Raw genomic sequence first — 25,558 nt, 5'->3', positions numbered from 1 at the left:
GGCTACATGAGATTACTCTTCAGTCTGTGGTTCGGTCCATCCAAAATCTGCCCGCCTCCTTCATATCTCTCAAATTTTCGAAGTCCCAATTGTTGATGTCATAGCCATCAATCTCGCAAGGCCATCCGACATGATCAAAATCCACGGCCGGGGGATTCCAAGGCCAATGGTGATTCCAGGCCGAATCTACGCGGGTTTCACCGAGCAGCAGTCCTGGATCTGCGACGATTTGCTCCAAAGTCTCTACCAGCCGTTCTCCATATGACGAGCAGGCCTCTGCCGCAGGTTTATCCACGAGGTGCAACCGGTCATAAGTTCGTTTGACACATTGCTTCCCCTGGTGAACCAGTCGCACAAGCTTCGAGGGGGACATTTCAGTGCACAGTGGATATCGCGCGAGGCGCAGGATCTTCCGCCACATTAGGGTCCGCTGGTCGCCCTTCGGATCGGCCATGTTATAAAAGCCTCGGACGCGTTGAATCTCGTCCCGCAGCGCCACGCGCATTTCCCGCAACATGTTGCCTCTAGCCACGTTGATCTTCTCATAGATCGGAAGCGGTAGCACGGCATCGGCAGGCGGTACCATGTGCGGATGTCCCTTGATCAGCGAGCCCGTGGCTTGCTTGAAGCCGTCGCGCACGTTGAATACCCACATGATGTACAGCATCCAGTCGATGACCTGCGCATCGGACGGCTCCGGGTCGCCGGGCCAGATGTTCTCCACCCAGGTTGTAACGACCGGCATCACGGGCCTAAACAGGTGAAACTTGTCAACCACTTGAGCAATATCCTTGAGCAAGGCCATTTCGATACCTCCACTCGGAACGTCAGCCTATCTACTGTGGACGACCTGCATGACCGTATAAAACGCTGCAGGATTGACGTCGTCATAAGTGAGGGTCAAATGGCCGTTCTCCTTGAACCGGATGCCTTCCTCGAAGTCGTGCTCGAACAGAGCATAGAAGTATGGGGAGGCTTCCGCGAGGTGTCGCGAGCTGCAAAGTATCTCATACTGCCATCTGCCATTGTGGATGACCACAGTTACGTCGCTCTTATAGCAGAGCGTGTCTACAACTCCGTCGAACGGACTTAGGATGTCGAAGCCGCATTCAGGCCAGTGCTCCTCATCATTAGAGGGTTCTGAATCAGTGTCAGTCTCTGAATCGGAAGAAAGTGCATCGTCGGAGGAGGCGGAGTCCACGTCCTCTGGCGGGAGCAAAGATCCCGGCCATTGGAGGACAAACGGAGTATTGGGAGGGGTGAACATTATGCAAAGACTCACCTTTCTTGCAACTGGGCTTCAGATTTGGGTGTCAGCTTGATTGAAAGAAGCAGTTGTCTTCGTCCAATGATTAAGGGTTTGGTGTTGGAACACCTCATTGATGAGGAGCTGGTTGTCTTATATGTAAGAGCCATGTCTTCCTGCTATGAAGAACTCCGTCGTATGTACTGGAGATACTCAGGAAGTTGTTTATATGATGGATACAGGTTGCAGGGTCTTGGTCATCATTCATCGTATACAACTGAAGTGTTGCGACAAACCCCCTCAAATATAGTGGAGATGCGGAAACTGTATGTATGTCCGAAGATCTCCGCCATGGCTCATTGTTCGCAATTGAGGAAGAAAGACAACCTGTGATGCATTGAAGGAAGTTCTTGGTGAGAAAGGCACGATGTATGCAAAAGCACTGAGAATAGGAGCGATCAAACCCACTTGCTTTGCTTGTTGACAGCAGCGTCCATCTAGCCTGAATCAGGATCATGCTTGCTATCAATTAGCCTGGTCTTTCCGGCTTCGCTGACGATAAGAGAAATGCGGGGGCGGGGCAGTTGTCAATGACAGGGCGCGCAGCACTTGGTAACCTACTAGATCCTGCAACAATCCATCCTGGAGAAGCCCTATTGGAGTATAATGCAACACAAGATGCGCTCTTGATTCATCGCGTATTGCAGGGTATTCCAGGCAATTTGTATGGCTCAAGACACTAAACTTAGGTTGGAATAGCGCAGGGCTCGGAACGTCGGAAACGCGGAATGGCGGAATGGCAGCGCGCGCCCTGTCGCTGACGAGAGACTGAAACCCCCCCCCCCCCCACAGGCTTATCGATAAAAAAGCTGTTCTTGCTGTTCTTCCTTCTTTCGCTACACAGGGCCTTTCTCATCCCAACGCCATTGTATATTGTTAAGATCTTCTCTTGGTCACTAGAAGCTGCCTGTCACTTTCTTGCTTTGTGATTTTACCTCAATTGAGTTATAATCCTTCCTTTCCCCAGCAATATTCGAGAGGCGTCTTCCGCAGCGCCGAGTCCTTCCCCGCACATGGATCGCGAACAATTCAGAACAGCAGCGCATGCTGCGGTTGATGAGAGTCCGTCTTTCAGAACTGTGGGACACTGTTCCTCTACTAACTCCCAGCAGTAATCAACTATTTCGAAGGCCTCCCCTCCCAGCGTGTCCTCCCCACCGTCGAACCCGGCTACCTCCGTCCCCTGATCCCCGAGAACCCGCCTGAGCAGCCGGAAGAATGGTCTCAGATCCAGGCCGACATCGAGGAGAAGATAAAGCCGGGGCTCACGCACTGGCAGTCGCCCAACTTCATGGCCTTCTTCCCCGCGGGGGTCACCTACCCCAGCATCCTGGGGGAGATGTACTCGGCGGCGTTCACCGCGCCGGCGTTCAACTGGCTCTGCTCGCCGGCCTGCACGGAGCTGGAGACGATCGTGATGGACTGGCTGGCCAAGGCCCTGGCGCTGCCGGAGTGTTTTCTCAGTACCTCCGAGAACCGCGGCGGCGGCGTCATCCAGGTGACCGCCAGCGACACGGTGGCGACGATGATGATCGCGGCGCGCGAGCGGCGCGTGACGGAGCAGGTCGTCGCGGAGGGGCTCAAGCCGGACACTGTGGAGTACGAGGACCGCATGATGGAGCTGCGGCCCCGACTGGTTGCCCTGGCCAGCAACCAGGCGCACAGCAGCACCGCCAAGGGCTCTCTACTGGCCGGTACCCGCTTCCGCAGCGTCACCGCTCGGCTCGAGGATAACCTGGAGATGACGGCGGCGGGGCTGCGCGAGATGCTCGAGCAGTGCGACAAGGACGGGCTGACCCCTTACTTCATCACCCTCGGGTTCGGAACGACCAACACGTGCGCCGTGGATCGGTTCGCGGAGATCAAGGCCGTGCTGCGCGAGAAGCCCCACTGGCAGCGGATCTGGGTGCATATCGATGCGGCATATGCGGGAGCCGCCCTGGTGGCGGACGAGTGGCAGTACATCGCGAAGGACTTTGCGGAGGGCGTGGACAGTTTCAACCTGAACATGCACAAGTGGCTCCTGGTGAACTTCGACGCAAGGTATGTTGTCCGACGACGCTCGTTGATTGTTTGATGCTATGCTGACACGGCATGATAGCTGCCTGTTCGTTCGCAACCGGTACGACCTCACCAACGCCCTGGACATCACGCCGGCCTACCTCCGCAACGAGTACTCTGACTCCGGCAAGGTGACCGACTACCGCAACTGGTCCATGTCCCTGGGCCGTCGCTTCCGGGCGCTGAAGATCTGGTTCGTGATGCGCAGCTACGGCCTCGCCGGGATGAAGGATTACATCCGCAAGACCATCGGACTCGGTGAGGTGTTCGCCGACTTGATCCGCAGCCGTCCGGACATGTTCGAGCTGATCACCACGCCGGCGTTCGCGCTCACCGTGTTCCGCATCAAGAGCCCCAGGGCCGCGGTGACGGAGGGCGCGTCCGTTTTGCAGCCGGACGAGGCGTCGAACGCGCTGACCAAGGAGGTCTACGAGCTGATCAACTCCCGGGGCGAGATCTTCATCACGTCAACGGTTATCGCGGGCGTGTATGTCATCCGTGTAGTCAGCGCCAACCCGGCCGCGGAGGAGAAGTATATCCGTCGAGCGTTTGAGATCTTGGTGCAGACGACGGAGGAGGTTCTCCGACGGGAGTAATTTAAATAGACCTTGTATTCTTGTATAGATATCATAGTGCGTGTTGGATACTGAGCAGCAATCAATCACGATCGCGACGCCCTCGAGTCTAAATCAACCATTCCCACGCTCATCTTCTAATCACCATTAGGACCATGCACCCGTCCCCAAGAACCTTCCCAGCTTTTCTAATGTGTATCGCAAACCTCCCTCAAGAGATTAAGACCCTCCCCCACCCCCTCCACAACCCCCGCCACCTCCGCCACTATGCCCTCCGCCGCCACCACAACCTCCTCCCCCATGATGTCCACCCCCATGATGCCCTCCACCACTATAGTCCCCACCACCACCACCATCCACATAAACCCCATGCGCCGCGTGATGTCGTCGCGGATAAGAGCTCTTCTTCGACGACATATTATACGATGAGGAATACCGCGCCGGAGGGGGGCGTTCGTCGCTGCGAGAGGAGAAGCACATTGTTTCGCTCTTCGGGAGTTTCTTCTTAGGGAAGGGTGTTGAAGATTATAGCGTGATTAGGGTATTCTGTTGCGATCGGTGTCTCGCGAGATTTTAGAGCTGAGGGCTGAGGCTTGTAGTAGTATGTGTGAAGACTCGATTGTCGTGATTCCCTGTTCTTTGGTCTAGGAGAATGGAGTTTAGGTTGGAACGTAGAGTAAATGATCTGCTCCTGAACCTTTGCGTTGAGTTTGTAACGTTGCCTTGAGTTTTGTCGTGGGTTTGTAACCGTAAAGCGGGATTCAGGCAAAGCTGGGCTTGCAGGTAGGAGGTAGGTGGCATTTATATCCATACTTCTGTGCTGCGTGTACTGCGTTTGCTGCGTTTGCTGCGTTTGCTTCGTGATTCACCGGAATGACAGGGCAAGGCTGAGTTGAGTCATGGGCAGAGACGCGACTACCTATAGTGAAGGAATGAAGATGAGCCTTGCGGGTATGACCCTTTGAAATGGTAGTGAATGTGGTGACGGCGATGCCGATCCACGAGGCTTGCTTCCTTCCTTCCCCGAGACGTTCTTCCCTGCGGTTGGCGTCGGGGATGGTTGTGGTGCGGAGGTCGGGGTCGGGCACGGGGCGTTTGCCGGGGCTGTGCTTCCGGTTCGGGCTCGTGATGTCGGATACGAGAGTGGGATACTTTCTTTTCGAGATGCTGAAGCTATGTGAATGATTTTGATTTAGGGGATTGGTGTCGGTGGTGGCGGAGTTGGATCTGTTTGATGGGGGGATTTGTTGGAGGGTTTTGGTGTGGTTTGGCTGGTTGTTAAAAGTTGTGGATGTTGGAATGGAATGGGTTCCATCTCAGTATACTATTACAGGTTGAATATAGTGTGATTGGAAAGCCTGTGATTTTCTTGTAGATGAGGCTCTTTATATGATATCGAGGATGCTGACTGCTTAGATGAGGGGAATGTAGGGAAATTGTAGAATACATTCTACTTCGTCTGTAAGCTCTTTACTTGTATAGTACAGTAAATGCACAACCGGGTGAAAGTAAGCGATTTGATCTCAATACTTAACGTTCAATACAATACCTTATTTGATCATACTACCTATCGGCTATAGTTACTATGAACATATCTGGGCGCCCTTTTTCAGATAGTTCAATTTTCTTCTCTACTTGGGACTAGTCACACATCAAAAGAGGTAGTAGTTCTCATCCAAGATATGATGGTGCGTAACTGTTGGCTGTCTATTACTGATTCATATACTCTGTCCTTGATAAACTAGTATACCTGTATGAATTATACTACATATACTGTATCATTTTTGTATATAGAAGTAAAAAAGCTGTATTACCCTAATATATCCTAACAAAATATCTTATCACCAAAGCGGAAGTATACCAGTCCTGCAGAGAAAGGCACAGAAAGAAGTAGTGAAACATAAAGAAAAGCTAGAAAGGCTTAAGACAACAGCAGCTTGATACAGTAAAGACCCGGTTTAACATGTATTACAACAGTAGTACTTATCTGTTTCAGTGCTTATTCGAGTTAAAGTAGCTCGCGCAGAATAGGACCATTGATCAATACGGGAATCGAACCCTCTGCTATCTGAATAGCTGCCATGCGGCCGCCCAACTCAGCCATTGACCTGCCCAAAGCCTCGGGGCAGACTTCCTTTGGAAGACTCCGGGCGGCCACTACTAGGCCACCCTTGACACTACTAGTATAATCGCGCTACAAGTGCCTTTGACTATACGAATCACACAGAAGAGCCCCGCAGGTAGGCAGTGCGTAGATGTGGCATCTCTGGAATAAGCAGAAGAGGAGGTGCAAGTTCGCTTCTTCCACTATCTAAGGGTTCAGAGTCGGGTCGAACCCTCATTGATGGATTCTTTTCCTAGTCCCTCCTGCCTGTGAAGTATGAAGATACACTAACAATAGGCGATGCATGACTGAACCTGGAGGTTGCAGCAGCCCCACCTCATCTTATAGACTTCTTACAGATACACAGTAAAGTACCTATTATTCTTTTCAATCCTATCGACTCAGAAATCTCTCTCCGCGTTGATCTGCGTCGGTACAAGCGAAAGTAGCGGCCTGAGGCGTTAAGAAAAGTGGGGCTATATTTTAGTTTCGAGTGCTACTGTACAACAAACAGCCGCGGTGGTGTAGTGGTATTAACATTGCAGAGCCCCCGTACTAGCCTTATGCTAGCGGTGTGGAGTGCAGATTCTGGGTTCGAGTCCCAGTCGCGGCATTCTTTTTGCTTGCTTGCCAGGGGGGAAGGCGTCATGAGGATGTCATCGGTGAGAAGAGTGTGCTGGGGGGTGGGTGTTGCGGAGGATGCGTCATACAACAAGAAGTGTGGATGGAATGGTTGTTGTAGTAGAAAGAATCTATGACTAGTATAACGGATAGAAGCCCCACTTTTGAACACTAACGGATGCAGACACGCTAACTATGGCATTCGAGTGTGTAGCGATGATGTGCGATGTACATGCTATGCAGCAAGTAATCTAGCGTTGGGGTTAGGATGGCGAATGAGGGAAGAGGGAAGAAGCTTGGGACGTACAGTTCGTAGAGTATCGACTGGAAGGCCGACAGCCCAGAACGGTATAGCGATACAATCGCCCCAGTAGCTATCACTACAAGCAAGGGCCGCAAAACCAGCAGGACGGCATACTTCACGATCGACACGGTAGTTCGCCTGCTGAGTTAGATACTGCAAGTCAATATCCTTCACGATCGCTAGCTTACACAATAGAAGTTGTCATGTTTGTCGATCTTAACGATGACTAGTAATCAAGGGGTCTTATTGCATGGTACTGAAGGTAGGGTCTAGTCTGCCTTTTAGGCTATTATATTATCCAGTCTCAATCCCCGGGAGGGGATGACTGTCTTTATATCCGCTTCCCCTAAAGCCACGGTGCTATTTAAAGCAATGTACTACAGGTGGCAAGAGTATTGATACACGTACTCTGACGTCGAGAATTATGCTGCCTGGATTTGTGCAATCTGGCTGATATCTTTGCCGCTTTTTCCGACTTCCTGGCCAGGTAAGGTGGAACCAGGAAATAGCCAACCAGGCTCCTTTTCTGCAGGCATGAGGCCACATCTGATGGATGTGACTGGATTTCCAAGGCGAAAGTTGAGTTAGCCGGCTCCACCCGGACCGCAAAGTCTCCACATCCTTTCAGCCCTACAGGGCTGGCTGCCCAGGGGGTACTTCCCCCAAATTCCCAACTGACTTTTACTGGAAACATCCTCTTCTCTCAGTCTTAAGTCATACTGCTGTTCTGTCAGTACATCACCACGTATGGGATCGTCTGCTGCCATTCGAATCACACCCAGTCCTACAAACCGGACGCCTACAAGTCAATGGGTTGAATATCCACATTTGCGGACCTCCTCGCCATCCGACAAAATCTAATGCTCGACTCTCCCTGGCCGCCGTCTGGTGCCAGTCCATAAACGCACACAATGCATCCGGAAGACACTCCTCGCTTCACCCACTTTTCTTGTCAATCTCAAGAGGTCACGGTAGCCTCCACCTTCGAAGGTCTCCTGGCCGAACGGTCCGAGCATCTCTCAGAATCAAATGACCTTAAAGCAGACGCATGGTGGTTGGACATCTGCGACGCCTCCGAAGAGGATGTCAAGGCGGTCGGGCAAGCTCTTTCTATTCACCCCTTGACGGCCGAAGACATCGTCACGCGGGAGCCACGTGAGAAGATCGAGACCTTCCGAAATTACTATCTGATTTCATTCCAGACCCTGCTGTCAGCCACGAGTAACAGCTTGGAGCGGATAAAGTCTCTGACTAGCGAGCCACACACCATTCCTGACTCGGCTGGATTCTATATCCTCGTCTTCAAGAACGCCATCGCCACGTTCTCTCCCAAGGGATGTAATCATGTTTCGCGGGTACTCGATCGAATCCACCGGATGCAGGATCCATCAATCATGTCGAGTGAATGGATTTGCTATGCCTTGATGTGAGTTTCCTGAATCTGAGAACTATCCCGAGATCGGATTGAGCCGATGAGACTGACTCCGTCACAGCGATGACATCATCGACAGCTTCGCACCCTACATGCGAGCCGCGGAGCGCGACTGCGACGCTATCGAAGATCAAGTATTCATGGCGCGAGCTGACGACATCAAAGCCATCATCCCGCTGGTCGACCGCCTCCACAAGAGCATCACCCAGCTCACCAACTGCCTGAGCGGGAAGAACGACGTTCTCAACGGATTCGTCAAACGCTGTCAGGCGAAGAGCCAGAACGCCGTCTTCTCCAAAGCGGAGATGATCGTGTACCTGGGTGATGTACAGGACCATTTGGTTACCACGCTGACCAGTCTCTCCCACTTCGACGAGATTGTCGGTCGGTCGCAGGCGAATTTCCTGGCTCAGATGAACGTCAACAATATCCGGCTGAGCTTGAATATCAACGAGATTCTGAGCAAGGTGACGGTCCTCGCGAGTATTTTTGTGCCGTTGCATATGATCACGGGTCTGTGGGGGATGAATGTGCCCGTCCCGGGACAGAATGCCGACGGGCTGGGCTGGTTCTTTGGAATTGTGGGGTGTTTCGTCGCGTTTATTGTTGTGTGTTGCTTAGTCGCGCAGCGGATGAAGTTGTTGTAGACACAGCTAGTTTACATTGTATATGATTCGATACCAATTTTGAGGCGATTAGGAGGATAGACAAGCCTATGTGAGGCTACTAAATGTGTTATGACCCACACAGCAAAATCGTGGCCCGCGACAGGAGATTGGAGTCTCTCCGTGGCCGACTGAGTGACCGTAAAGATAGCCCGGGGCGCAGGATCGATTGAGGTTAATGCTGATACTGAGGTACAGGTGAAGCGGCAGTCAGCTCCTAGTGCAGGGCACTCAGCAGTCTCTTAAGAAACACGGCTTCGTTCTGTGTTTGAATGTCAGCTTTTGTGGAGCTGGCTGTTTGAAGTTCATCCTCGACTCTTCCCGTGGTATTCGGTGCTTCTACAACTAGGGTAGCTTATATTAAGAATAATATAACCATAAAACGGGTCCGGCTCCGACTCTCGCCTCTACAAATAGCAGCCTGTCGCACAAATAATGGCTTGGTGTTGTCCGGCTGGGGCTCAAGAAAAAATCAACAGCGTCTCACCACTCAAAAAGAAAAAGAGCATCTGACATTAATAGAGGATTCCAAATCTCGTCAACAATAATGCGCTTACGAATCTCCATAGCAAGTGGGCTTGTGAGGGAATCCTAGCATTCAATCAATCGGTATTTAGCTAGGATTCTTATTGAAAATTAGGCTACCATAGCTGCAATAACACTATTATCAAGAGTATGGTCTCGGCCAGGCAGCTACTCAACATAAATGGAGCTTCTCACAATTATTGCACTAATGTGATCAAAGAATCATCAGTTTCTCTGCACCCTCTCTCTCCATCTTTTCCGCCTCTCGTTTTGCGTTATGTAGTACCACTGACCCAAAAGTTCCTGATCTCTATTCTGGTGAGCAGGCTTTGGTCGACGTCTCCTATAGCTGTCCTCTACGCCCCTAGACTCTCTGTGTCATCGTCCTCCCATTCTATTGTTCTCTTTACCTATTATACCCTCACATCCCTAACCTCTTCTCCGCCTCAAATTCTTGTGTCGGGTGCGTTGATGTACCGTCGAGCCGACGTTCTTATACTCTATCCTGGTGATCATTTTTTGATCGATGACTCCAGGAGTTGCTCTCCAGGCCTCTAGATACTCTTTATTATGCTCTTAAAGCTTTTATTGGACGAAAGTACATAGACTTGCCCCTTGCCTGCATGCCGAGGTCAGACATCATTGCCACGATCTGCACTGAAATCACAAAGGCTCTACAAAAACTGCTTCAGGAAACGGCTTCAAATCTCAACGGCTCTCAGACGGCATTGACAGGTGTTCATATAGCCCGGTTCATTATGAAATCAAAAGTGCAGAGGTACTTGGCTATCGAGCACGGATTTTAGTATTAGGTCACCTAGTCCTTTAGGTATACGAATGGGAGTCTCTATTTAGTATTACTCTACCCTCCTACTTCGCACGGTCATTCTCTAGAACTAGCAATATCATATTCCTCGATTTATTTCCGCCAAAATATATTACAATAAAGCTTGCAGCCAAAAGCTCAGGAACTATAGGAGAGATTCAATGAGCATGCAGAGCTCTATCGCACCATTTGTCATGCCCATTAAGTCTCCAAGAAAAGTACTATGTCTATGGAGTGTAACTCCCGCATAGTGTCTCGACAACACTGCATCTAAACCATCTGTATCAGTCGCCTGAAATATGAACCGACAGTTTTTGACTTGTATGTCTCCATCTCCTGCGATTTGAGCATTGCTAATCAGCTTAGTTAGCATTGAATATGACCTGTTGTCCATGTCGAAATTCAGTGGCTCGCCGCTTCTAAATAGTGGTCTTGTGTCCCTGTTGTTGGATTCTCCTTGTGTGCTTGTACCTGTTTTTTCTTCGTCTACTTTTGTCTGTTCATCACTTTGCCGGTGCCCCCCCCCCTCAGTCCCTGTATAGATCCATTCCTGTCAATCCCGTTCCAGCTCTCCCGTTGTCTTCTCCCTCTCTCGCCCCGGTCTCGGCCTGTCAGCTTCGTCGTCATGATTGGTTATATATGATCATTCTGATTTTTTTCCGCGCATTTCGCATGCTAGCTGCTAATCTGTGCTTAACGATAAATCTTAGCCGGAGAAATCTCGCTTAATCTAGCAGAGATACTGAGGTTTCTGTTTACTTGCAGATTCCAAGTCACTCCGTCCAGCTCTGTGTACTGGTTTCTCCATGCTCGCCATATGCTCTTTCGCTCTGCTGCTCCGTCGACTTCGTCGTTATAATGCCCGCCACCGCATCTGCCTGTCACCGTTACATGTGGTCTTTGTTGTCGAGTGTTCCTCAAAATGATAAATGTGCGACGTTTGCTATCTTCCTCGCAATGATAAGGATGATTCAAAAGGGTACATGGCTGAAGTCAAGCCAAGAGAGATATTGACGGTTATAGTGTTTTCTTATTGGACTTGTGATGTTTAAAATGTACTTGCAATGTTTGTGTATTCAGGCTGTTAAATGTAGATCGAGTCGGCGATCATCATGAACAATTTAGCAGCTTACATCTTCTCTATTCTAGTAACCTTTTTTTGTTCTTTGACAGGGAACTCACCATAAGCTGCCACATCCATCAGGAAACGCCGTATAGAGTTGATTGCCACAGTTTGCAGGTTATTGTTATGGCCGTTGGGTAAATTGTCGATCTGTCTCCTAGTCCTTTAGTCAGGTCTATTGAGTCCTCCAGTTGATTTTCCCAAGGGTTCATAATGATGGTATTGAGTATAGGGTGCTTTGTATAGTACTTAACTGGATATACTCTCTCCTGATACACCGATACAGAATAGTATCAGCGCTATATCTTCCTGTCATCCTCGGTGAGCCTTCGATCTTTGCGGCAGCAGACTAGGTCGCATGAGATCCATGACCACTGACAATCTTTTGATGGCTTCTTGGGTCTCCGAATCTATTATTCTGATAGTTGTCGCTTTTTTCCCATCCTGATTCTCTGACCCGTCTAGCAGAACACCCATCGTGTCTATACGCATGTTTCCATGGAATGGAGCTCAGGTATGAGATGAATCAGCCAGCCTTCTACAATCGAAACTTTGTGACAACAAACAAATGTATGCCACCGTGATCGTGGTGGATACTTGCTTTATCTTTATCTATACTACAAACACTATGGACTATAGTAAAGAAGGTCTTGTAAAGTCTACGTGCTTTCTCCATCCCTATCTCTTGAATCGAACTGTAACTGCTGACCTATGTCTTCGCCTAGTCTACTCAGACTTTACTTCACCCAAGGAAGGATTCCCAGCTCTCCTGAAGCATTCGTGCACGACATTTGTTCTGTCTATAGCCCAGGGTTGGTTGTACAGCAAATCATCAATGTACCGGGACTTTCGAGCCTTAAGCCGCCCCATCAACGATGTTAGTAGAGTACACAGGTCTGTGTACTAAATGAGCTTCGCTCCGAGCCAAACAATCTGGCATTACTATTCCAACACCTAGCGGGACGAGAAGATTGAAGGCCCAAATTCAACGAAAGGAGATATACAGGCCATTGACTCCAAACGTCAACATAGATTAAGAGGCAAATGAAGGCAAATCGCGAATTCCTCTGGAGTGATTAATGAGGTCGTTTATTCGAGTAGGTAGCATATAATTCCGAACTTGTCTCAGTGACGTGTGAGGGGTCCCCACACTATACTTCCGGATCGTTGAGTAGTTGGTCCGCTCTTATCATCCATACCGCGTTAGTACTTGATAACATAGTCTGGTTGGACGCTGGGACTCATGGTGCACAGCTTCTTTTTGATTCTGGTTATCCGATCTAGGGTGAGGTGGAAAAATAGGAGCACAAAACCAGGGCTTCCAATTGACAAAGCGATCCGCAAGCTTATGTCATTGCCAACAGTTCTTTATCTTCCGTGTCCAGTCGAAGTGTGGGCGGCGCGGGGATTATAGCACGGCATGCTGTCACACTTTCCTGCAGAGCGGTGGGCCAAGCATTTCTTACGCTGCGGCTTCGTCAAGATTACGAGGATCGAGCACCAATGGTAATCCCTCATTGATGGTCGACCATCCCGCTAATCCTTGGGTTGCATCACACCAGATATCCTACCAAGCCGTAGTGCTCTTCTATTCTGAACCCTGGCCTGTAGTAGATATCAAGCTTACACATAGAAATGCGTAATTCTTGTATTTCGTCCCAACCGTTCTGAACCCGTCCTCCAATTCTCCAAGCAGATACCATTTCGGTTCTGATCCCAACAGAATTTAAGCGATCTCCATTATCACATGCTAGAAAGTCAAACACGGGGAGTCTTGAATCCCCACTCTTTCTAGCATCTAAACTTCTAAAGGAGGTTTTCTGAGCCTCGGCCAGTGGGTGACATCTCTTGTGCGCAAAAAGTTCCACGTGGCGCTCGGACCAACCACGGTCGACGAATGAAACAGCTTGAAGGCCAAATTATACGAATAGATACCAATTGAAATGAGGTTAGCGCAACGCTTACCCTGGGCCCAGCCACTAGACTCTATTGAGAAAAGCGGCCCAATAGGCGGGAACTGCAGCACTCAAGGCTGCAACTCAAGGGCCCGGCCACTCACTGTTCACTCACTGACTGCTTATTCCGTGTTCTTCTGTGTCTTATCTAGGTACCACCATCAAATGGTCCGACGGAGTAGAGGGGCAAGGGCTTTATCACGCCCCACCAATGGCTTGTATTTGACTAGGTAGGTCGACTTCTTCCCAATCTCTCCAGTTCTAATGACGGTCAACCCTGGCATTTTGTGAGACCTTTCCTAAAGTATCTTAGGTTGAATTGCAGCCTCGAAGAATGATTAAAACTTTCTTAAGTAGCCACGCCCCTCAAAATGTTAGATGCAAAATACCATTACGCTGAAAGGCTTTTCTCTACCTTTGGTCTTTTCATCAGTATCTGTCTTCTTGGATGAATCGCGGTGCTCTGCACAATCTTGTCAGCTAATTATGGAGGGCATCAGGACACCTACTGATCAGGCATTAGACCCTGGCTCAGCCTCACAACCGGACAAGACCCAGACGATGGATCATGCAGATGCTCAGCTTGCCGCGGAATTTGGGTACAAACCCGTCTTGAAGAGAGAGTTCGGGTTGTTTTCCACTTTCTCCTTCGCCGTCAGTATCTCGGGATTGTTTGCGACTGTGATGACAACTATGATCTATCCTTTAGAGGCTGGAGGTAGTAGTGCTGTCGTTTGGTGCTGGTTAATTTCTGGATTCGGTTGCATGTGCCTTGCAGTGAGTAGAGCACCGTCGCCAAACACAATGTTGGTGGTGTCGCATCGCTGATAGGGTTATGCTAGTGCTCCGTTGCCGAATTAGCCTCAGCGTATCCGACTTCGGGTGGTTTGTGAGTCCGCACCTCATCCACCTCCTTCGTCCCCACAGAACCTCTCCGACAGGACCAGAAACTATAGTTCTAACTTTGAATTGTAGGTATTTTACAATCTCGAGATTGGTCCCGCAGGATTGGGTCCCCTCGATAAGTTGGTATGTGTCTTCTGCTTGCCCCTCAGGCTACGCCGGGTACTGAGACACCTTGTCCTAGGCTTACGGGCTGGTTGAATCTTCTCGGACAGATCTGTGGAGTAGCATCTTCAGAATACGGTGGAGCCCAGATGCTGCTCGCCGCTGTCTCAATGGCCAGAGATTTTGACTACGAAATCACCACCGGTACCACTGTCGGGGTCATGGCTGCGCTGACCATCACTACCGGCCTCATCAATTCCCTTTCAACGTACTGGATGGAAAAGATAACTAAATTCTATGTCATCTTTCACGTCTTGGTTCTTGTCTCTTGCTCTATTGCTTTGTTGGCTATGACCGAGAACAAGCACGACGCTTCCTACGTCTTCGGCCACATCGAGTCGAGCACCGGATGGCAACCCATTGGCTTCAGCTTTCTCTTTGGTTTCCTTTCCTCGAGCTGGTGCCTCACTGATTACGATGCGGCGTCGCATCTTTCAGAGGAGATTCGGAATCCAGAGGTTATGGTTCCATGGGCTATATCTTCGGCGATGCTATTTACGTACCTTGCCGGCTTTGTATTCAACATCGTCCTTTGCTTCTGCATGGGCGACGTGAGTGGAATTCTGAGCTCTCCAACACAGCAGCCCGTTGCGCAGATCTTTTATAACAGTCTTGGAAAGACTGGTGGAATCATCTTTACCGTCTCAGCGTTGCTCATCATCAAGTTCGTGACATGGACAGCCATGCAAGCTCTCGGCCGGACTGTCTTCGCCTGCGCGCGCGACCGGATGTTGCCCTTCTCCTCCGTCTGGACCCAGGTCAATTCAAAGACAGGAACACCATTGAATGCTGTGTGGATATCTACCTTTTTTTGCATCGCGATCAATCTCATTGCGCTAGGCTCATACACTGCGATTTCTGCTGTGTTTACCTTGTGCTCCATTGCTCTCGACTGGAGTTACTGCATTCCAATTCTTTGCAAACTCTTTTTTGGCAAGTTCAAGCGCGGTCCCTGGCACATGGGCAAACTCAGCCCGTTCGTCAATGCCTGGGCTTGTCTGTGGACTCTCTTCGTTTCGATCATCTTTGTGCTTCCCACTGCAAGGCCTGTGACAGCCGAAAATGTAAGTGATGCTTGCTTTCTTTTGAAGGCTTACAGTGGTGGCGAATCAGCTGACAGTCTTCGTTTCAAGATGAACTACGCCTGCGTCTTCCTGGTATTTGTCCTGCTGTTTGCCCTGGTCTACTGGTACATCAGCGGCAAAGAGTTCTACCACGGCCCGGTCACCGACGGGGCAGTTGTAGACGATTACTTGGCCGAAAGCAACACCAGCCAGAAGCCCGACAAGACTGGCACTCGAGTATGAGGGCTGGGTCTCTAATCATTCTTCGCAGTCGACGATACCCGAGGTAGGATCACGTCACGTGCGGAGCTCAACAACCCTAACGCGACAATTGCCTGACAAGTGCTTGCACTTATCCGCCGCGCAACCGGCCCCACTAAGCAGCAAACCCCTACCTACCATTTCACCTTGAGCCCAACAGCGACATCTAAATGCCCAACGATGAAATTCAGTACACAAAGCCTCTCTCTGCGACCCTGTCAGAGTTCGAAAGCCCCTTGCAGCAACCCGGTCTCCAACGCACCATTTTATTAACCGAAGCGAAGCCCCGAAGCGAAGCCCAAAAGCGACTCTACCTAAAGCCTCACCGATCGATACCCTGGCCCCGGCGACTTTTGCATATGGATTGACGATAAAGAGCCCTGCAACTTGGTTCTTGCTGTACAGAACTTCCTTGATGCGTATGACTATATGTTTTGATCATCTCCTGTGTCCACAAAAGCTTTTGCCTACTTCTACGTCTATTGTTTTTAATATCGTTACTTTCTTCTGTCATTCTTTCTTCACTGCAAGGACTTTTGTGTCTGATCTATCTAAGCATGTCCCAGAGGAGAACAAGCAAGCCTGCAGGAAGCCCTGAGTAAGAGAGGCATAACGCGAGAACCGCGAGGTTTCTGCTTCGGACACGGCAGTTAGGGCACCTGCTTCCTCCATCATACCTGGAGGACAGTACTACAGCCCTTCGCATCGGCGCAAATTGACGAAAGGGAGAAGCAGCAAATCAGGGCTGTATTGGCATGGGTAGGCCGGGTAGTAGCTATATCCTCTACTGCTCTCTCACTTCTTGCCGTTATCTCCACTATTGTCATAACCAAACCAACCACCCAAAGCGATAAAGTATTCCACATAGAGGCAGCCGGTAAAGTACGTGACTGCGGCAATCTATATTCATCAATGAGAACCCCGCCAGTGGCCCTTGTACACCCACGCGAGGCTTCTGGTCCCTTGGGTTGATCAAATGGCCTTGATATATTCATAGATTCTACATGTACCTTGTTCCTTGGTGTTTTCGGCCAAGATGTCGAGATCCTGACGCCTGGAATCAGAGGACAATTGATCAAGACAGTTGGCTACGGAGTTCAGGATTCCTACTACGTGGATAAAACATCCAAAGAACCAGATAGAGGCGTCAGGATCTCGACATCTTGGCCGAAAACACCAAGGAACAAGGTACATGTAGAATCTATGAATATATCAAAGCCATTTGATCAACCCAAGGGACCAGAAGCCTCGCGTGGGTGTACAAGGGCCACTGGCGGGATTCTCATTGATGAATATAGATTGCCGCAGTCACGTACTTTACCGGCTCTTGACCCGGGGAAAGCCTCGTAGAGAGCGCTGTATTCGGGTATATAGCTTAAACTAAGCAGTCTGTTAGTTGATCTGATATCTCTCACTAGAGAGAACAATAATGACGATAAGTGTCGCGAGGGCGGAAAGCGATGCACTTTCCACGACCGAGCTTGTGCGGGTTACATAGGGCGAGGGGAAGGTCACACCGCTAACACTAATAACCCGTGCTTTAATCTCGATAGTCCGTTTCAACTCCTCACCAGTGCGGGGCAACGATAACCATCCCTGGCAGTTGACTTATTACACCAATGACAGACCTCATACCTTCAATTGGAGAGATACACGTTTAATTTAACCATTGCAACCTTGCAGATAATGGCCAGACTCTGGCAGGTGCCTGGCAGGTGACATTGCCGGGATGCAAAAAGCCGGTTCCCCTGGTATTTAAGCATCGGTGGCGCAAGCCTATCACTCCCTCGAACATTGTCGGCAGTCACCATGCTTTTAACAGGTCTCTCCAGCAGTATCTGCTTAATCTTGGCACTCAGTGTCACCGGTGAGTGCGTACACTTCTTTAAAAGCTGGTCAAGCGCTCACGAAGCAGGATTCGGTCGGTTGCTGACAGTGCCTACTATCCCTGGGTTCATCGAGCGCAACGGCACATTTCCTATTCGTCACATTACAAGCCTTGTGGTAGACTCGAGATACTCAGACCATGTGGACGACAATGGCCAGACATTGATCCCTCCGACGCTCCGGGAGTTCGCGTCTACTTTCCAAGAAGATCTTCGGTCGTCGTTGGGTCTGGATGTACCGCTCACTTTCAACAAGAGCAGGGGACATAACACGATCTTCCTGACTCTCGCAAACGAGACGGGCTTTCAGGATGTTGCTGGGCAGTGGACCTCGGAGGGATATGCGTTGGAAGTAGACGATCATGGAATCATCATTGCGGGAGCGAGTCCTCTCGGGGTCTGGTGGGGATCCCGTTCAGTGATCCAAGCAGCGGTTCTAGGTGGCCATGGTCATGCTCTCCCGCATGGCTCTGGGGTCGACGCGCCTGGTTGGGCCAGTCGAGGAGTGATGGTGAGTGATCTTTCCACGGCGGTACCTCGCAACTGTTTAAAGCTGACCTACCAGCTTGACGTCGGTCGTCATTACTATCCACCTCACTTCCTGGTAGAGATTTGCTCGTACCTGTCCTTCTTCAAGCAGAACGTCTTCCACTTACATCTTAGCGACAACCTCTACAATAACGTTGATCTGTATTCAACACAGGCCAGCATGGATCTGTATGCATCCTTTCGCCTATGGTCCGATGATCCAGCTCTCGCAGGCCTCAACAGGCGCGTCAACGAGTCATATACGCAAGCCCAATTTGACCAGATCCAGCAGCAGTGCGCTCGTCGGGGTGTCACCATCATACCTGAGATTGAGGCTCCGGGCCACGCTCTAGCTATCGTTCAATGGCGACCGGAGCTGGGTCTCAAAGATCTCAGCATGCTTAACATCAGTCATCCGGACACAATACCGACCATGAAAACCATCTGGAAGACACTCCTTCCCTGGTTTCATAGTAAGACCGTGCACCTCGGGGCGGACGAATACAACTCTTCCCTGGTGGATGATTACACCGGATTTGTGAATCAACTCAACGAGTATATCCAGGCGGAGTCGGGAAAAGCCGTTCGGATCTGGGGAACCTTCACACCTTCGCAAGGCGCCAATGTTAGCAAGGATGTTTCGATCCAGCATTGGGAATTCTTCGAAGACAATCCTTACTTTGACTACATTCAGAATGGATACAATGTTCTCAACTCTGACGATGCATTCTACATCGTTGGGAAGTGGTCTGGGAGCTATCCCCAGTATCTCAACAAGACCAAAGTATTCCATGGGAACCCCGCTGGCGGCGCATACGCACCTAACATCTTCGATACCAAAAACGCCACCAACAACCCACCTCGCGATAGCCCGGGTGTGCTAGGGCACATCGCCGCCCTCTGGAATGACTTCGGACCCAATGCCACCACCGTCCTGGAAGCATATTACTCGTGGCGAGATGTCCTTCCTGCCCTTGGCGACAAACAGTGGGGTGGCGATATCCAAGAGAAAGAATATGACGCTGTATTTCACACACTTCACGCCGCGGTTCCTGGGCAGAATCTCGATCGTCGCATTCCGAGCAAAGGGAGACGGATTCTCGAGTATAGATTCACGAAGAACGACAGCGCCACCGTCAATGACTTCTCAGGGAACAACTACCACGGCACGGTCCACGACTGCCAGATCCGCCACTCAGCCATCATCTTCTCCGACGATTGTTACCTGCAAACTCCGCTCACCAGTAAAGGAAGAGACTACACGCTCTCCTTTTCCGTCAAGCCCACTTCCCCAGTGCCTGGAGCTCTTTTCTCTGGCTTTGATTCGACGCTTCTCAACGGTAACGGGTCGATCAGCAACCTCACTCTGGTCAGCGGTGGGAACGCGTATTCGCTGAACTATAGTCTTCCGGTGGATGTCTGGACGGAGGTGAGTTTGGTCGGCAAGGGGAATCGAACGTTTCTTCGGGTATCGGAGGCGAATGGTCAGGCGGCTAGTATGGAGTTTCTGACGAGGTTGGGTGTGGATGGGGATAGTTTGGTGTGGGCGCCTATTGCGATCGAGGCGCCTTTGGCTCGCGTCGGGGAGGGATTCACGGGGCTGATGAGGAATATCTCGCTTTATAGGGTTGCGAAGTGATGATCTTTGTGGTTTATCAGAGGAATCGAGTTCTGTGATAGGCTTTAGTTGAAGGTTCGCGAGGTATAGAAGAAGTTGAGCAAGTTGAGGCAAGTTTGTGGAAACATATGACTGCTGGCAGAGACTTCTCTGCATCCACCTCTTGAGAGGGCGTGCTTCCCAGGGTCCTCAGAAGGGCCTCCAAGGATCGATATTAGTCCCATAAAGTTGGAAAGGAATTTGACATCATCACAGCCGGAAATTTAACGTAGGATCTTTCTGATCTTCTATGCTGCTGTCCAACAAGAACGTCCAAGAAGCAGCCTCAAGAATTTCCTCTAGCACAGGGCCGGCTAGATTCAGGTTATCATCTGCTTGCCTTTTGGACAATGTAGCGTGAAGCACATTTGGACTGTCTCAATCTACACACAGTGACGCTATTACCTCGCCCTCTCAGTCGAAGCATATCCCTTCACTCATTGATAGTCAAATGTGCCCTCTGCAGAGATTTCCATCCGATTGGGGTGATTGTACAGGACCTGACCGATGAGTACCCACGTGACTCTACGCTCGATCTTCCCCTATCCTTGACTCAGCACGTACAAATGCAGAGAGAATCTGCGGTCAGCAGCACGAGGGCACAGGTTTGTCTGCGAAGTGGTGCTCGATTATGGTCTCGTGCTAGGGATACGTGGGCTGAGAGCGATGTGCTAAGACTTGGACTTGGAGTCATTTGTGTTGCTCATTGTCGTTGTTCCGGTATCTCATCTTAGAATTCTGAGTTACTTTCCTGTTGGGTGGATGGGGGGGGGGCGGCGGTAGGTATGCCTCTTTGTAAGATTCTTTGCTTTTTTTTCTCTGTGCTTCTTTCATTGTTGAGTGACTTGAGGGTGCTTTTAGCAGGCTTTCCTTTCAGTTGGTTGAGAGAGGATCGATGGAGTAAGTGTAGGATATGATCTACGCAACAGTATATGTTATTGTTCAGTTCTTAGAAAGAGGTCATATTATTCTGGGACTAGTTGGAAGGAAGACAGCGGGTTGGGTTCGCGTGTGGTTACTTTCTGGTGTATATGGTGTGTAGAGTGTGGTAGGGAACGTACGGTAGGGGGCGATCGACTCTAGCTGCTTCGCTACCTTGCTTTTGGTCTTGGAATCGGGAGATAAAGGGCTTACGGATGTGAGAAACGTGACTTCTTGGGTCTTCTTTTACTGAGGCATTGGTGATTAAGGTTGATGAAGTCAAGAGGGGTTCCGGTAGGCGCCGTCAGAGAAGGGTGGGAACCGGCTATTGCAAGCATCGACCAAAAATCTCACTATTTAGCCTCTGGAGTACGTAGAGTTGTACACAAAAAGGAAACCAAAATTGAATCTAGGGGCGCATGGGCAATTGGAATGGGTATATCATCGCCGGGGATGGCCGATGGGGGGTGGGGGCAGAGTGAGGGAAGAAAGGAACTTGGAGTGTGCTATACTCAGGTGATAACGGTGTATGGCTCAGATACCTCCACTTGATTGAGTCAGTTCATGTTGATTCAGGTGCATCTGGCAAGCGACTGGCCATATCATGAGGTCTAGCGTCGGAGACATACCTGCTGGTAGTCCTCAGGAGACACATGAGCTGGGATAAGGAACCTCTGCAACTAGACCCAAATAGTGAGTATTTGTGTTTATCACTTTTGGAGAGTGTGAAAACTCTGATTTCTCATGCGTGAACTAAGCCACTGCAGGTGGTTGGAGAGCAGGGAAATGTGAGGGTGAAAACTCGGAGTGTTTGGTGAGGGTTCGAGGACCTTGAGGCCGGAGAGCCACCAAGGTGCTCATGCTCTCAAGGTGCTCACCCACAACCCACCATTTTATAAGAATCCTGGATCTCAAGCACACTCAGCAATTCTTTTTGGAAAGGTTCTCTCTGCTTTGTTTGTTTTCCTGTCTCTATCGTTCTTATGGGGTGAATGGGATGGAAATGAAGGGAGTAGATGATAATGATCATCCACACCCCCTCTCCTCCCTTCCGCTCCCGTCCGCGCTGGATACGAATCCACCCAGTGTGATGGCAAGGTAACTGACCTCTTAGCGTGGCTTTAGGCCTTCAATCTTGTTGGACTGGGTGGAGAAGGAAGAAGTCAGCCCATGAGGGTCAGGTGGTTGGTCAAGTCAGCCTGGCGATGCTATTCGACTCGCTACATGCAAAAAGTTCCTCTCATCATAATGCCTACGCTGGTTCGCTGCATTGTTTATTGCCCCCCACGCTGCCAACAAGACCGATGCAATGAGTGGCATCATGATCCTTGACCGGCAACTGACCGCGAAAGCCGCCGGAAATCGGGCAGAGAGGACCTCAGAAAAGGTATAAATAGGGCGCGTGTTTTGCTGGACTCCTGTGGTTCCTTTCCATCATCAAGCATATCAGACTCTTTATCAAAGAAATCAAACCACTTCCAAACATACCTCTTTTCAAGCGCTTTTAGGCCTTCCTCTCATCAATCAACATGTCTCCCTGCTCCTGCAACTGCTGCTCCGGCAACTGCTCTAGCTGCTCCTGCAGCTCTTGCAGCGTTGGTTTCCCTGATTCATTGTTTGTCGATTCGAGTGTCTAACCAGAGTATTTAGCACTAAACTCGATTATGTCGCTCTACTCCGGCCTCCATCGCATTGATGCACTAGTCATCCGAGCCGACATGTCAATTTCACCGGTTCCGAGAATCATACACCTTGAATCGTCGACTGGTGCGAAGGCGATGAATGGACAACCACGCGGATGGGAATTTTCGATGTATGATCGTGCCGGAAATGTCGTATGATAGCTTTCGATAGTATAATTGTTATGTCCTCAACTGCTAAACCGTAGATCGTTCTAGACCGTCTGCGAACTTTTGTAGTCATTGAGCTACCGTAGTCTGTCAGGTATCCCCTAGAGTCGTACATTCTGAATGCATGCAACGGGACCCTGCAGACCACGTTGTGTCGGTCCACATGCCATCGGCATGCCATGTCAGTTGTGTATGCAACGAACAATGAGTATACGTTCTCTTGGCATTGATCGGACGAGGGTAACGACGCCTGCCCAGTGAACAAGACCTTCCCTTGGCGTCACCTCGCTAAATTTCGGCAATAACTTGAGTAAGGTATCCACAACAGTCGATAGATCAGAATCATGGAAAGCATGCTAGCGCCGTACCCGATGCAAGCTACTGAACTGGTGTCGGTCCTGGTCAAAGTCTATGCTCAACCGGACACAATAGGCTTCTGGCCCGAGACCAAGTGGGTAGCCGTCGGAGAGTTTGGAGTGACAGTGCGGCACTGAGCGCGTGGCTCTCGGGAGAACTTGGGACTTTCCATCTGCCAGGGCAGTCTTGTTCCCTGCTTGTTTATTCGACTCAGTGACACTTAGTTGTTTGCCCATGCGATTCCGAGAGCCGTATCCCTGGTTTGAGAAAGGACCACGACCACTTGCCCTCTGCGAGTGGAGATGAGAAGATTGCACCCCTCCAACGTACTAATATCGAGACGAACTATGCAATGGCGATAGTCCCTGTCAGGGTCCCGGTGAAGCGCTAATTGGGGACCTGTTTGAAAAGCATCGAGTCAGCCAAATCTCCCCGAGCGTATGACGCAGTAAGAGCATTGGGTGAGATTTAGAGGAGAGGACCAAGTGGGCACCGATGGGCACCGATGGGGCCTTTCGTATCAATCAGTGGCTGTAGCTAAGTAGGCGAGATTATTATCCCACGCTCCTTGTTGGCCTGTGCCTGTTTTGCTCACAAGGTACTACAGGCAAGTGTAGTGGGTGGGGCCTCTTGAAGTTAGTTGGATGGCAAGAAGAAAGGTGGCGGCGGAGATTGTCCGGTGGTTGCTGTCAGCTCCTCGTGGTTTTGTTCCTCAGGCCAACACTGCTGGCCTGCCGATGTTCTCCCTCAACCGCAGCCTTCCTCGTTCATTCCTCTTTCACAACTGAAGAGAAACATCACCATCTTAAAAATCTTCAAGTTTGGCAAAGAGCCGAAATAAAACCCAGTGTCGGTCATGAATTCCTTGTCTTTTCTGTCAAAATCTGGATCGCGTGAGACCACAATGCAATCTATTCCTTTAGTGTGGGCAACTATTCCACAAGGTCCCCATGGAGTGCCCACCATCGTCAGCGATATCTCCATATAAAGAGAGGCTCGGACTCGGCTCAGAAAGACAATCAGAGCAGAAAATCTCTTCCTAAACAAGCTTCCTTTGTCTAGATTTTCGCATAGACCTCCGAGGCATATTCAAAATGTCGTTCAACCCCAACGACGTCGATCTCGATACTGCCGACCCAGTCGATGTGATCTGTTACTTGAATGCCGCTGAGAACGAGTACAACGGACACCTAGGGGCGCGTATCTCCGCCATCTTCGTCATTTTCATCGTCTCGACCGCAGTCACCTTCTTTCCTGTGATTGCCAAGCGCGTCCCTCGCCTGCACATCCCCCTATATGTCTACCTCTTCGCTCGGTACTTCGGTGCAGGTGTCATCATCGCCACGGCGTTTATCCATCTACTCGACCCTGCTTATGGCGAGATCGGCCCGCAGACCTGCGTCGGAATGACCGGTCACTGGGCGGATTATTCATGGTGCCCCGCCATCGTTCTCACTTCGCTCATGTGCATCTTCCTCCTCGACTTCGGCGCCGAGCGCTACGTCGAGGTCAAGTACGGCATCTGCCGAGAGGATCCCGAGCCCATCATGACCAGCGCCGCCGACAACAGCTCCGTCACGAAGGATGCCGCCACCAGCCGGCGCAAGCATGAGACCGACGCTGAGTCGCTGACCTCCAGCGAGGCCTGGATCGAGAGATCATTCAGGCAACAGATCGCCGCTTTCCTGATCCTGGAGTTCGGCGTCATCTTCCACTCTGTCATCATCGGTCTGAACCTGGGTGTTGTCGGTGATGAGTTCTCTACTCTGTACCCGGTTCTGGTCTTCCATCAGTCCTTCGAGGGTCTCGGTATCGGCGCCCGCATGTCTGCCATCCCCTTCCGCAAGGGCAGCTGGCTCCCCTGGGTGCTCTGTGCCCTGTATGGCTTGACCACGCCTATCTCGGTGGCGATCGGTCTCGGACTCAGGACCACGTACAACTCGGGCTCCTTCACGGCCAACGTGGTCTCCGGTGTGCTCGATGCTATCTCCGCCGGTATCCTGATCTACACCGGCCTGGTGGAGCTAATGGCCCGGGACTTCCTGTTCGACCCTCACCGCACCCAGGACAACAAGCGCCTGACTTTCATGGTCCTCTGCATGTTGTTCGGTGCTGGTATCATGGCTTTGATCGGAAAATGGGCCTGAGTGTGTGGTCGATATAATACTTGGGTTCTCGGTATTTCGGTAAAAGCGTGCATGGGATTCTCGGTTTGGAAAAAAAAAAAGCTAGTGCATGGGAAAGAAAGCTCTCGGTTATTTGGTTTCCGGGCTTACGGTCTTGCAATTTGTCCGTGTTTGAAGCATATATTCATACCCCCTTCTCTTTCTCTTTCGTTTTTATGAGGTCATATCTTGGGTTTCATTAGACTGTCATCTACTTTCCTGTTTGCAGATAATTTGCTCGTTAGTGTAACTATCTTCCCCTAATACTCAGCCCTACTCTACAATGTCGATATCACTTTCCCTC

At 50.4% G+C, this 25,558-nt stretch overlaps 6 protein-coding genes and 1 non-coding gene across 7 annotated transcripts; 6 read left to right on the top strand and 1 right to left on the bottom strand.

Moving 5' to 3' along the window:
• Positions 1-19: 19 nt before the first annotated feature.
• Positions 20-1,681, bottom strand: BO82DRAFT_434793 (BTB/POZ domain-containing protein; the record flags this gene model as incomplete). The annotated part of the gene is made up of 2 exons (XM_025640968.1): positions 870-1,681; positions 20-818 (listed from the first exon to the last, which is right to left on the bottom strand). Exons 1-2 carry the CDS (start codon positions 1,265-1,267, stop codon positions 20-22), a joined length of 1,197 nt encoding a protein of 398 aa, XP_025488950.1. The 5' UTR covers positions 1,268-1,681.
• A 470-nt stretch (positions 1,682-2,151) lies between these two features.
• Positions 2,152-4,060, top strand: BO82DRAFT_357115 (putative aromatic-L-amino-acid decarboxylase). Its single transcript, XM_025635926.1, has 3 exons — positions 2,152-2,368; positions 2,419-3,349; positions 3,408-4,060. Exons 1-3 carry the CDS (start codon positions 2,320-2,322, stop codon positions 3,961-3,963), a joined length of 1,536 nt encoding a protein of 511 aa, XP_025488949.1. The 5' UTR covers positions 2,152-2,319; the 3' UTR covers positions 3,964-4,060.
• A 2,499-nt stretch (positions 4,061-6,559) lies between these two features.
• On the top strand, positions 6,560-6,659 carry BO82DRAFT_t247. The gene has a single exon. It is a non-coding gene; the product is annotated as a tRNA-Thr (tRNA).
• Positions 6,660-7,657: 998 nt separating this feature from the next.
• Positions 7,658-9,141, top strand: BO82DRAFT_357113 (magnesium transporter CorA family protein). Its single transcript, XM_025635925.1, has 2 exons — positions 7,658-8,397; positions 8,465-9,141. Exons 1-2 carry the CDS (start codon positions 7,883-7,885, stop codon positions 9,048-9,050), a joined length of 1,101 nt encoding a protein of 366 aa, XP_025488948.1. The 5' UTR covers positions 7,658-7,882; the 3' UTR covers positions 9,051-9,141.
• A 4,917-nt stretch (positions 9,142-14,058) lies between these two features.
• Positions 14,059-15,872, top strand: BO82DRAFT_290667 (amino acid transporter; the record flags this gene model as incomplete). The annotated part of the gene is made up of 5 exons (XM_025631696.1): positions 14,059-14,274; positions 14,340-14,386; positions 14,473-14,532; positions 14,585-15,629; positions 15,699-15,872. 5 exons carry the CDS (start codon positions 14,059-14,061, stop codon positions 15,870-15,872), a joined length of 1,542 nt encoding a protein of 513 aa, XP_025488947.1.
• Positions 15,873-17,698: 1,826 nt separating this feature from the next.
• Positions 17,699-20,160, top strand: BO82DRAFT_434789 (putative beta-hexosaminidase; the record flags this gene model as incomplete). Its single annotated transcript, XM_025640967.1, has 3 exons — positions 17,699-17,757; positions 17,806-18,287; positions 18,342-20,160. Coding segments are annotated over 3 exons (2,143 nt in total), but the record flags the coding sequence as incomplete, so codon positions are not given.
• A 3,738-nt stretch (positions 20,161-23,898) lies between these two features.
• Positions 23,899-25,556, top strand: BO82DRAFT_357110 (ZIP zinc/iron transport family). The gene has a single exon (XM_025635924.1). It carries the CDS (start codon positions 24,184-24,186, stop codon positions 25,234-25,236), a length of 1,053 nt encoding a protein of 350 aa, XP_025488945.1. The 5' UTR covers positions 23,899-24,183; the 3' UTR covers positions 25,237-25,556.
• The last annotated feature ends 2 nt before the right edge of the window (positions 25,557-25,558 follow it).

Source organism: Aspergillus uvarum (genome assembly GCF_003184745.1).
Source record: "Aspergillus uvarum CBS 121591 unplaced genomic scaffold BO82scaffold_53, whole genome shotgun sequence".
NCBI lineage: Eukaryota > Fungi > Ascomycota > Eurotiomycetes > Eurotiales > Aspergillaceae > Aspergillus > Aspergillus uvarum.
The sequence above is the reverse complement of the archived record's forward strand: the minus strand, read 5'-3'. Positions and strand labels throughout refer to the sequence as shown.